The 12,346-nt window shown below is 33.5% G+C and overlaps 1 protein-coding gene across 2 annotated transcripts in view; it reads right to left on the bottom strand.

Moving 5' to 3' along the window:
- Nucleotides 1-12,346, bottom strand: part of prodha (proline dehydrogenase (oxidase) 1a) — a 14,744-nt gene that overhangs the window by 1,438 nt on the left and 960 nt on the right. The window contains exons 2-12 of one of the 2 annotated variants that reach the window (XM_016451256.1): nucleotides 11,604-11,812; nucleotides 9,600-9,634; nucleotides 8,897-8,932; nucleotides 7,086-7,235; nucleotides 5,819-5,883; nucleotides 5,616-5,732; nucleotides 4,630-4,709; nucleotides 4,391-4,472; nucleotides 4,155-4,247; nucleotides 2,299-2,445; nucleotides 1,024-1,199 (exon numbers count right to left, since the gene is read on the bottom strand). In XM_016451256.1, the coding sequence (XP_016306742.1) occupies nucleotides 1,024-1,199; nucleotides 2,299-2,445; nucleotides 4,155-4,247; nucleotides 4,391-4,472; nucleotides 4,630-4,709; nucleotides 5,616-5,732; nucleotides 5,819-5,883; nucleotides 7,086-7,235; nucleotides 8,897-8,932; nucleotides 9,600-9,634; nucleotides 11,604-11,812 (1,190 nt within the window). The remainder of the gene's footprint in view (nucleotides 1-1,023; nucleotides 1,200-2,298; nucleotides 2,446-4,154; nucleotides 4,248-4,390; nucleotides 4,473-4,629; nucleotides 4,710-5,615; nucleotides 5,733-5,818; nucleotides 5,884-7,085; nucleotides 7,236-8,896; nucleotides 8,933-9,599; nucleotides 9,635-11,603; nucleotides 11,813-12,346) is intronic. The other variant, XM_016451257.1, reaches the window with a different exon arrangement.

Here is a 12,346-nt window from a genome sequence, read left to right as displayed (position 1 = left end):
AAACTAGCTTTTCATTGTATAATGGGTTATGGGGAAAAATGAAATAAAATTAATTAATTAACAGTTAAATAATTTATATATTTTTAAATGTTTATTTGTCATTGGATAATGGGTTATGCAGAACTAATGTTTTTTTTGTTTTTGTTTTTTTAAAAAGCATATTTAAACCAATAATATATTCTCAAATATTTGCTTTTCTTTAGAAAATTGATTATTTGGAACTAAATAAAATAATAAAATTAAACAATGAATACAATTCCAAATTGTAGCTTTTCATTGTATAATTGGCTATGGGGAATAAAATAAAAAGTTTATAATTTTATTTAACAATTCATATATTTGTAAATATTTGCATCAATAATGGGTTATGTGGAATAACGTTAAAAAAAATAACAAATAAAAAATATATATTTAAACTATAAACATTTTTAAATTTTCGCCTTTCATACGATAATAGATCATGTGGAATTAAATAAAATACATATTTAAACAATTAATATTTCTAAATGTTTGCTTTTCGTCAGATAATGGGTTGTGTGGCATAAAATTGAATAAATTAAATATATCTTTAAACAATTAATATATTTTTAAATATTTGCTTTTAATTGCAAAATGGGTTATATGGAATTATTTTTTTTAATATTCACTTTTCATCAGATAATGGGCTATATGAAATAAAATTAAAATATTCATAAGATAATGGGTTATGTGGAGTAAAACAAAATTTAAAAAAGTAAATATATATTTAAACAATGTATTTTCAAATATTTTCTTCCCATCGGGAAATGGGTTATTGGAACGAATATATTTTAAATATTATTTTATCATATAATAGGTTATATAGAATAACAAAATATTTAAACAATATTTCAAAAACATATCAGATAGAATTAACAGCAATGAATGCACAGCAGTCAAATTATGAAAATGCTGACTATAAATAATACTGTGCGGTTCGTTGATCTCATGTTTATCAGTGTTTTCCTTCATTTGTAGGATGTGTTTTCATTGCACGGCACGTACTTGTGGTACATCCTGTTGGTGGCCTCATAGTCAGGGTTGATGGGATCTTCATATCCGATCTCTGCCGCGCGAGATCTCTCCTGACACATGTACGCTCCTCTGACCAGCTTCGCACCGAAGTACCAGCCCTCCCGCCGCGACAGCTCCACATCCACCGACACGTTATCATACGCCTCCTACACACACAGTGCTTGTCATGAGACTCACACACACAGACTAACTAACTAAAAGTGCCATAAAACCATTAGAGAGAGATGCACAGAAGGTCTTATGAAAGCCATATAGTGCTTTTACAGCATTGTCATCATGATTCATTCTGTGACAAAAAAAAAATAATCCAAATTGCAAATTATGAACCACCAAAATGGTTACATTTTAATTTGGGTCCGTTCCTCGTTTCAATTTTAAGTACTGAAAATTTTAATTGGAATGTCATTTTTGGAGCAGCGTGAATATTCTGTTGTACAAATAAATAATTACATTTATTGTAGTTTTTCCTTTTTATTTAATTTAGATTTTTTTTTTATATATACACACACATTAATAATTCTAAAAATGTAAAAATGTACAACATACATATTCTAATTCTAATTGATATTAAATTCTAATATGTTACTAATGTTAAATGTTAACATAAATTACATATATTCTAAATCATTTTTATTTTGTTTTCAATTATTACATTCAAATTATTTTAATTATATATAATAACTGTACATATATATTTGTAATTACTAAATTCTTATTTATTATTCTTAATTATGAAAATCATTACAGTTGCTTTTAGCACTATTATATTACTTGAAATATAAACAATAATTACTTTAATTAACCATTATAACCTTTACTAAGACAAATGTAGTCTATTCCGTGGTTTCAGAGTTTCAAAATTCTCTCGTAACATTTATGTAAATTTCAGATCTTTAAATCAATTTTAGGTATCAAAAGAAGTTGGAATTTGACACACATGTCAGATGGACGACTTTTTTCAATGCTTTTGTGCTACCTGAACATTTTGCCGAGCATCTCCTTTTGTGTTGCACAGACGAAAGGAAATCTTACAGGCCTGACATAACATGAAGATGAGTAAATAATGACAGAATATTATTTTTGGATTGACTGATCCTTTAATGATCCATATTATGGCAGGATAAATGAGAAATCTGGGTGTGGAAGCGATGTGAAGCGGCAGGTTTTGAGGGTGCGGACACATGTGTGTGTGTGTGTGTGTGTTTGGTAGGAACTGAACTGTGTGTGTGTGTTTCAGCGACTCACTCTCAGGTAGCACTGGTAGGTGTTGAAGATGTTGGGTTTTTCTCTGTTGAAGATCCTCTGCATCTCCAGCGTGAGTCTGCTGATGGCCGGCTGGAAATACGTCTGCTCTGCGTCCACCATCAGCCTCACGCCGTTCTCCACAGCGTGCTGGAACAAACACACATGAGCTTAGACAATGCCTTTCAGCTGTAATAATGCACTTCAGAAACACAGTTACATAACCAGACCGCCTGCAGGACACTTTTACAGCTGGCACGCTCAACAAGACTACTACGACTGGGAACTAAGAGAGCAACAAATCACAATAATACTCTTCATTTCTCACACTGAAAACAGGTGAATAAGCCAGCAAGATAAAGATACATTTCACACACACTTATTTAATAAATACTAAAATAATAATTATAATGAATATTATTATTTTTTTATTTTACATTTTATTACATTAAAACCATTGACTATTTTAATTATACATAATTCAATAATTAAAACACAGATTTTTTAAATTTGATGATATATTATTGGCCTCTAAAAAGCATTGTGATCTTTACAAGTCTATTCCGTGGACTGTTTCAGTTTCAAGAATTCACATGCTTTAGATAAATGACCTCAGCATTTGCAGAGATAAAAACGCTTTCATTTAGACCTTCAAATGTACAATTTATCTACCATCTTCAGTCTGTCTTTATGGAGATGAAGACCATAACTTGTTTGTATTCAGTTAACTGTAGCTTCCTTGCATTTGACATTGTATTTTTAAAACCATTTCTCTCTATAGCGTATTTTTCATACTCGTCAGTGTTTTGTGTGTTTATCTCATAGAAGATAAGAAGTCAGTCTTGTGACGCTGAGAACAGGCATTTTAAAAACCTACTGAGCAAGGAGAAGTTAAAACAAACTGACGGTGTGCTATTTTATTGTGGCTTTGTTTTATCGTCCACCTGATTACATTCCTGTGTTATTCAATGCTTAAACTGGACGATCAAAGTGAAACGTCACACAGCAGTCGAGGTTAAAAAGTACTGAGCAATACTTTTCCACCAGAACTGCTTCTAACAAGAGTTTATCTACCAGCGTCTCCTTGGTCAAGCGCAGATGTGCAAACACAAACGAGACGGAAAATGAGACGCTCTTGCGTCAAACGGTGAAATGTAGTAAGAAAAGTATTTGGTTAATGGCTGATCAGGGTCAAGTCACTCTGAGAGAGTAATGGCAAACATCAAATGCACACAGACACACACGCAGAGTAGAGAAACCAACCCTTACCGGCTGATTTCTGACGTAACATTTCTGTCAATTTTAGATCTTTTGCAACCTCTTCATGTGCCAGGTCACAAGAAAACAGTCCAACAAATCTAAGGTCATTTACCTGTCAGCATAACTTTTTAACAGATTTTTAAAAAATGAAATACATAATTAGAATTTATTTTTAAGATGTTTTTATTACATTTAAAATTATTCGAAAAAATTTTTTAATTAAAAAAAGTAATAACCATTTAAAAATGTAAAAATATATAAATATGGTACATATTTTATTGTTAAATTTATCAAATATACATTTTAATTATATAATTTAATAATTGTAAATATATACATATTGTTTTTTATTTGTAACTATTAAATTCTAATTCTAATTTGCACTTTTCAACTTTTTTTATTCAATTTTAATTATTTTTAATTTCATATAAATTCATAATTTAAAAAACATCAGACAAATGCAGACTAGTCAATGGATTGTTTCCAAGCTTCAAATATTACCATCTGATTTCTGTCGTCATTTATACAACAAAATCAACAGAATAACTTTTAAACTGAATTTTAATGTTAATAATGTTTGGTAAGATTTGGTGAAATACCTTGGCGAGGACGTCCATTCTCTGTAGCATCCTCTTCATCTGTTTCTCCTCTTCATCAGTGAATTTGCTCAACAGAGGCTCCAGGTGACCGCTCTTTGGACATACGGACAGTTCGTATGAGCTGAGCAGCGTTTGTGTGTGTGTGTGAGTGTGAGTGTGTGTGTGTGTGTGTTTGTGAGTATGAGAGTGTGTGTGTGTGTGTGTGTGTGTGTGTGTGTGTGAGTGTGTTACTGTACCTCCATGTTGGGCACCACCAGCAGGTTGGAGATCTTGGTTGTGTCATTGATGAGGCTGTTCCAGTCCAACAGATCAATGGTTCTGCAAGAACAAAGCAGAAACAATGGTCAAAAACACACATAGGTCTAGCTTGCTTCATATAGAGTCAGTTGAAGTGTAAAAAGTAGAGATCTGTAAAGGTTGTAATAAACTTTAGGGACTGGGAAAGTAAGTTGAAGAGACAGTCGAGGAGTTTTACCCTGATGAACCCAGTTTCTCTCCAGTAAACCAGTTCTCAATGTCTGATTTTGCACCAACTCCCAGTTTGATCAAACTGTCCTGCAGGTAAAAAAGATAGAGAATGTTATATATAAAATGTAGTTTATTATTATTTTTTTTTTATTATTAAATGAATATACCATTAAAGATTTGGGGTCGGTAAGATGTTTTCAAGTTTTTGAAAGAAGCCTCTTTTGCTCACTAAAGACTGTATTTATTTGATTAAAAATACAGTAATATTGTGAAATATTATTACAATTCAAATGAACTGTTTTCTATTTAAATACGTTTTAAAATGTAATTTATTCCTGAGATGCAAAGCTGAATTTCCAGCATCATTACTCCAGTCTTCAGTGTCACATGATCCTTCAGAAATCATACTAATATGCTGATTTGCTGATTATCATCATGTTGACAACAGCAGTGCTGCTTCATACAGCATTTATTATAAAGAACAGCATTTACTTAAAATGGAAATCTTTTAACATTATGTTTTTTTTTTCCCATCAACTGAATGCATCATTTCTGAGTAAACGTATTAATTTCTTCAGAAAATAACTACTATACACAAACTCATTTTTATTATTATTATTTTAATTTTAGCATATTAAGCCTAATTTTTTTTTTTAAATAAGCACATAAATATTTGTACACATTTGTCTTTAATTGTTAACTGTCCTAAATACGACATCAAATATCAGAATAGACCACATTTACTTTCTAGATAAATATGTCTGGTTGTTTTTATAAAATACAAATTTCATTTTCTTAAACCAAGCCCCACATCATTTCCTGCTGAATAATAATATGCATCCGTTTTGAAATAGAATTGAAATGCATTGCAATGTTTTGTGAATGAAAGCAAATGAAATATTGACCACACTAAAACACTAACATCCCAAACCCTGTCAATCATCTACTTTTCATAAGCATTATAAACAGAGACTTCGAGTGTCAAGCACAAACCTGCAGTTGTTCGAGCTCCAGCTTCTGCTCGAGTATCGCCATGCCGTCCTTCCCCTGATGAGCCGCCAACAGATTGAAGAACCTCCTCCACTTCACCAGCACCTCGGAGAACTGCAGCTTTAGGAGAAATCAGACCAGATGAATCACACAGACACAATCATACTTGACAGAAACTTGAGCGAGAGAGAGAGAAAAGGAGTTACCAGGAACTGCGGCCGGCCCAGTGCCGTCATCTTAATGGCCGAGAATCCATCCACAGAGCTTCCAGCTACAACACAATTACCAGGGGCGGATTTAGTGAATTGGGAGCCCCAGGCAAAATATAGGAATGGGGCCCTATACATTTGCACACATTTTCCTAGATCAACCTTGAGGTTCCTTTTTTGTTGTGATGCTTGCTGCTGCACAATGGTGCCCCATAGTTGTGTCCAATGTTTCTACATTTTTCATGTACATGTTATAATGGCTTTCTTTCATGTTGTAGACCACGAAATAGCAACTGATTTACAGTTGAGATACAGGTTTTCACAAAAACAAAATCAATTATAAAATGATAATCCTCACATCTGAGCGTTTAAACCAGGGGTGAGTCAGAAGTGTAAATTATTGTATTCATTCCAAACAGGGTTATGTGGGTGGATTTTCGCATTGGTCTGAACAAAAACCACAGACTGAATTATTGAAAATTAACATTCATTCTCTGCCAGTAGGAGGCGCTTTTGGAACATCAGAAATATAGAATGAGAAAAGTGTGAAAAAATATAGCCTATATTGAGGAGGAAAGTCCACTGATGAGTTACCAGCGTAAGCCTGTGTGCAAAGGCTGTCTAATTCTAAACTTTAAAATACATTTATTTTTAGTTATTTTAACTACAAATTTAAACAAAACTGAAAACATAATGAAAAGGCAATTATACATTTACACACCTAAGGATTACTTCAACCAAAAAAAAGTAACTGCGTATGTGTCCTCTACTTGGGTCCTTCTCATAAATGAGTAAGCGGCATTTAAAACCATTATAAACATATAATACACACTGTTTCTCAATATTTAATTACAGCTTCAGATGCATGATATTTTCATCTCCTTCAAGCAGGACACAGAAAAAGCAAGTTCAACTCGGATGGTTGTCATGGTAATAAACACCGTAAACAGCAACCGTTCGCATGTTAGCGCTTAATGCACTAAGCTTAATATAGCTTATATAGCTTAATGCGCTATATGAAAAGCATTTTAGGGGGCCCTTGGCTTTTGGGGGCCCAAGGCGGTCGCCTACCTTTGCCTAATGGGTAAGTCCGCCCCTGACAATTACAGTAAAAGTAAAAATGTGGTGTTTCACTTTTTGCACACAATTAGAAAGAAATGACAAGTAATGCATTGAGATAAACATGACATACTGAAGAAGAAAACCGGAAAAGTTTTCTACTTTTTTTTTACAGCGTAGTTATTCATAATAATATTCCGCTCACCGGAAGCTTTGATGCAGTTGATGAAAGTCTCCATGTGATGGTCACACTTGGCCTCGTCCGCGTAGAAATACGTGCGAGCGCTGATCACTCCTCCACGCCGATCTCCGAACTGACGATGAGCTTTGTACTTCTTCTCACGATGATCCATACCTGAATATGAATTTTAGAAATCAGTCAATTTCTGAGATACTGATTCAGAGACAACCTTCTGTTTTAAGACCGTTTTCACAGGAAACGTCTGTCAGATCATGCTGCAAAAAGCTGTCAGAAACTTAAAGTCAATGGAAATGATAGAATTTGAGTTTAAAGTGTAATTATGATTTAACAACTTGCCTTTTTAGTTCCATAATCAGAGTATTTTTGTGCATAACTTATGTTGCGTTCCGGTCATTTTTTCTTTTGTCTTAATAAAATTTCTCTTATTTATGTACACCTTTTTATTTTTATTTTTAGTACATATAATTTGTTTTCAATTTTGTACTTTTTAGGGCTTTTCCTTCCCACTTTATTCCACCTGTGATGTCCTCAGTCAAAAATGTCCTGCCTACAAAAAATTTATTGTAAATTTCTTGTCATGCTATATTATTACCAAATATGGGATTTTATCTTTTTAAATCAACTTGTTTTCCTTCAATTAGTACAGATCTGAGCTTATGCATCTCAGTTTTTGAGTGAATGTTGCCAAATAATGCTTTTTTCACTCAAAAACTGAGATGCATAAACTCAGTATGGAAGCCCGTTTCCGCCACTGAATAAAAAATAAAAAAGGTAATTGCGACTTTTTCTCTCACAATTCTGACTTTTTATCTCATAATTGCGTGATACAAACTCGCAATTCTGTTTTTTATCTCATAATTGCGTGATACAAACTCGCAATTCTGTTTTTTTTTTCTCAGAATTGCGTGATATAAACTTGCAATTGCGAGTTAAAAAGTCATAATTCTGAGATATAAACTCGCAATTCTGAGAAATAAAGTCAGAATTGCGTGATATAAAATTCACAACTGCGAGACAAAGTCGCAATTCTGAGAAATAAAGTCAGAACTGCGATATAAACACACAATTCTGGCTTTTTTTCTCAGAATTGTGAGATTCTTTAAAAAACGTTTTTTTTATTTTTATACAGTGGCAGAAACGGGCTTCCATAGCTCAGAGCAACGAGGCCGACGGTGAATTAGTTTCAAACACAAAACATGTGCTAACTGAACAAAAACAAGCTGACAAAAAGAATGAAATGAAGTATATGAAATGAATAGGCTAATATAGCACAACTGAAATGCATAAGCAATTTTAAAAGGCCGGTCATTTTTGACTGGTAACACCAAATCTTAAGGATTTTCAGCAGAGCACAAGGGTTAAAAAGAAAATCAATTTTGACTTCATGTTGACTTTAATAGAAATATCATGCACATTTAGAATTTAAACATGGTTATTAATGCTGAACAGCTTTTTGCAGCATGATGGCTGTGGCCAAAACCTTGCACTGTATTACTTTTCATAATACCTTATTGAGGAAAGGTCTGAGATACAGAACACCCCACAGACTCGAGAAACATGAGCTTGCAAAGTTAATTTCAGCCCCTTCACCAGGACAGCCCACGGTTAAACCAGCTTTAACCAGTCTGAGCGAGTAAAACAGCTAGAGCCCCTAACACACATACAGCAGGCTATTTCAGCCTCAATGACGGAGTCAACACGCTTCACGATCCCTGAGGAGACAATGCTAACGTTACAAAAAACCCAGCCAGATGAAACTCAAGCAACTACCAACACCCTTCCAGCATCAACAAATAAAACAAAGTACACTGTACACTCATTGTCCTGAAGCAAGCATGCACTGGTGTCCACTGAAAATAAAACAAAACAAATGTTTACTATTGCTTTAAAAACTACTAGGAACATTATCAGATTTATCAAAATGAAACATAATAATAAACTAAAAACGGAAAGTTTAATCAAATTATATAAAATCATATATAAACAAAGGAAAATGAAAAACAGCACAACACAAAATTAAAACAATAAAGTAAAATAAAATGTAAAAAAACAGCACAAAACAAAAAGACAAAAAACTACAAGGAAAATAAAAAAACAGAGAAACACAAATTAAAACAATAGACAAGACAAAACAAAAAAAACAAGGCGATGATATCAAAGCAAAATAAAAAACAGCACAAATTAAAATGAAAACAAAAAAACTAAACTTGTCCAGACAGAATAAAATAAAATAATAAAATAACATTAAATTAAAACAAAAAACAAAACAAGAGATTAAATAAAATTAAAATAAAAACAAAAAAACAAAATCCTAGGACGCATTAGACAGTTTTTTATTTTTACTTAACATTGTGTAATGCACTGAACTGACTCAGGAATTAATTTTACATTTATCATAATCACACAGGCCAGATTTATTTAAAAGCAGCAATAAAACCATGTTGTATGATTGTCTAGTTTTCAAATGCTTAAATGTAGTTCAAATATTTGGAATTTAGTGTCATTTATTGTACTTACCATGACTCTCTTTCTCAGCCTCAGAAACACAGGAGCTGAAAAGCAAGGCGAAAAGAATATGATAAAGTGGAAAGTTGTGCTTTATTGATGCTAGGTCAAGTTTCTGCAAACATGTCACCGTTAAACCAGGACATTTTACACCTGAGCTCCTCTCAGCCTTGCTAAAAAAGGTGATAAATTCACTGGGGGCCATTAAATGAAGCAACACACACTGAACACTCTGCCAGAGACACACACAACACAATATTCTGCACTCGGCCGGGAACCCGTCTGATTCCCAAACGCTTGCAGTCACACACCGTGCGTCACTCACTTTGCAACACGAGTCTCAGTCAACAGACTGAATCAATCTAAAATCAATTTCAGAGCAGTTTAGAAATTTAAAGGAGGATGAAAATTATTTTTTAGAATTGAAAAAAAAGTTTTGCTTCTCTTTTTCCAATCTGGCTGTGAGGGAAATTAAAACGATCCAACGCAAAAAAACTGAAAGCGGCAACACTCTGATGCAAAAGCTCAAAGTTGAAGCATGTGAATGGTAAATATGTCAAGTATTTGACCCGACCTTCTGTACAAACAAGACATGGTGTTGCAAGCGTTCATACTGCAGCATGCGCTCGTGAACTATTATGAACCATTTCAATGCTGCAAATACTGCTTGCAAAAATGTAGATATTTTTAATAATATTTTTAAATCTTTAATGATTTTTATAAAGTAAGCATAAGAATAACTTTTATATTCTTAGTAATATTTCCAGATGAACACTTACTGGCCTGAAGCAACTTTACTTGAGTAACTTTTTTATATGTATTTTATTTAAGAATCTGTTATAAAGATCTCATCTTCCTTTTTTGTCCATATAAATATCAGCATCTGAACCAAATTGCAATTTTGTAATTTTCTTTGCAGTTTGATTAAAATTGAGCAGTTTTTTCTTCCTTGATATTAAGCTCTATTCTTCTATCATACTAAATAAGCCATAAAAGCCTGATTTATCAAATATAACACCCAAAAAACATTTGCAAATGTTTTTGTCTAAAGGTTCAATCATTTTCCTGACTACTATTGCATAGGTCAGGCTTTACGGGGTAAAAACAGCAGACGAAATTCTCATCAAAGTGGAAATATATACCTCAATAAACCACAATACATAAGATAAGTCACATGAATGTCATGCCAGATACCATTTCAATAAATCACATGATTAAAAAAAAAATCATTCATGCATGTAGCACAAGCAGAATAGTACAGATTATACTTACAGATAGAGGTTTGCCTTAACCTTAAATAAACCTCTAACCTCAACTATGAGTAGTAGTTAGTAGTAGTAGTTTTGAATATGTTATCATTGTAATGAAAGATTTAATTCCCTGAGAGAATATTCTAACTGAATACTAGGTCTAATCTTCCCCAAAACACCTTACATAACATTTGCAGCATGTCTGTGTGTGTGTGTGTGTGTGTGTTGTTACTCAGCAAACTGGCTTTTTTTCCTTGAACAAAATGAAAGCACATTCCCACGGGGAGTGGGATGAAACAAGCTTCCCTTTTGTGCTTTTATAACCTAAATAAATCCTAAAAGAAATGCATTGAACTAGCAGCTCAAAAAGTATTCCTAAATAAAGAATTAACCTCATTTAAACTTTTAGTGCTTTTCATAATTCTGGCTATCTGCGCCACACCTTCAAATGTCAACTGCTCGTGACAGGCTTTGAGTTACTCAACATGCTGGCCTGGGTTTCCTAGCTCAGCCTCATGTGACTGCATTCTGTGAGGGAGGAGGATAAAACACCTCCCTTTTTTAGCCAATCAGGTGGTGGGCCTTGGCCGAAACTGACCAATGGGGAAGAAGGTAATGGGAGACTGTTTCCACTAGTGCAGCCAAGAGTGTGGCAAGGATTCAGTGTCACTGACGAGTCAAAACTCTGGCTGGAATTCAATGTCATGCATCTTTTGCTCTGTGTAGGACGGAGGAAAGGAAAACAAGGTCTTGGGTTCATACTCACTCCATCTCCTTCTTCTCAGCCTCTTCTTGAGTCAGGTCCTCCTCCACGCTGTAGTCCAGAACCGAACCCACGCCAAACGCCTGGTTCTTCTCGATCAGAGGTTTGATGGTGTTCTGGTCCTCGCCTGCCACAAACTGGCCGTAGAAGGTCATTTTCATCAGTTTCTCGAAGAGCCGTTGACCAAAAACCTTCTTGCTGAGGTCCATCAACTGTGGAAGGAAAATTGAGGAATATAATGTAAATTAAACAATGCTACAAACAAATTGCCTAGTTTCTGAAAACAAACAAACATGTTTAATATAACTGTATAATATAATTGTGATTGTGAATATATTTTTTATTTTAAATCAAACTTAAATAATAAGATATATATTTTTATATATATAGCATATAAATATTATACTAAATATATATAGATAGACATAGACATAGACATAAATGGATAGATATATACAGCCGAGGTCAAAAGTTTACATCAGAATCTGCTAAATGTTCATTATTTTACCAAAATAAGAGGGGTCATACAAAATGCTTCTTGTTTATATATATATATATACATATATATATACATATATATAGAGAGAGAGAGAGAGAGAGAGAGAGAGACAGTTTATAATACAGAACTTAGAATTCTAGAATTTATAATATAGACCAGTTTATTGAGTTTTTGTAGCACTACCTCAGATGACCAGTGATGACCAGGTCCACTGATGGTCAGGTATGAATCATTGCCACCTGAGAAC

This window comes from Sinocyclocheilus anshuiensis, unplaced genomic scaffold (genome assembly GCF_001515605.1).
Source record: "Sinocyclocheilus anshuiensis isolate Anshui unplaced genomic scaffold, SAMN03320099.WGS_v1.1 scaffold1425, whole genome shotgun sequence".
Lineage (NCBI taxonomy): Eukaryota > Metazoa > Chordata > Actinopteri > Cypriniformes > Cyprinidae > Sinocyclocheilus > Sinocyclocheilus anshuiensis.
Note: the sequence above shows the minus strand (reverse complement) of the source record. Positions and strands in the feature narration are given on the sequence as shown.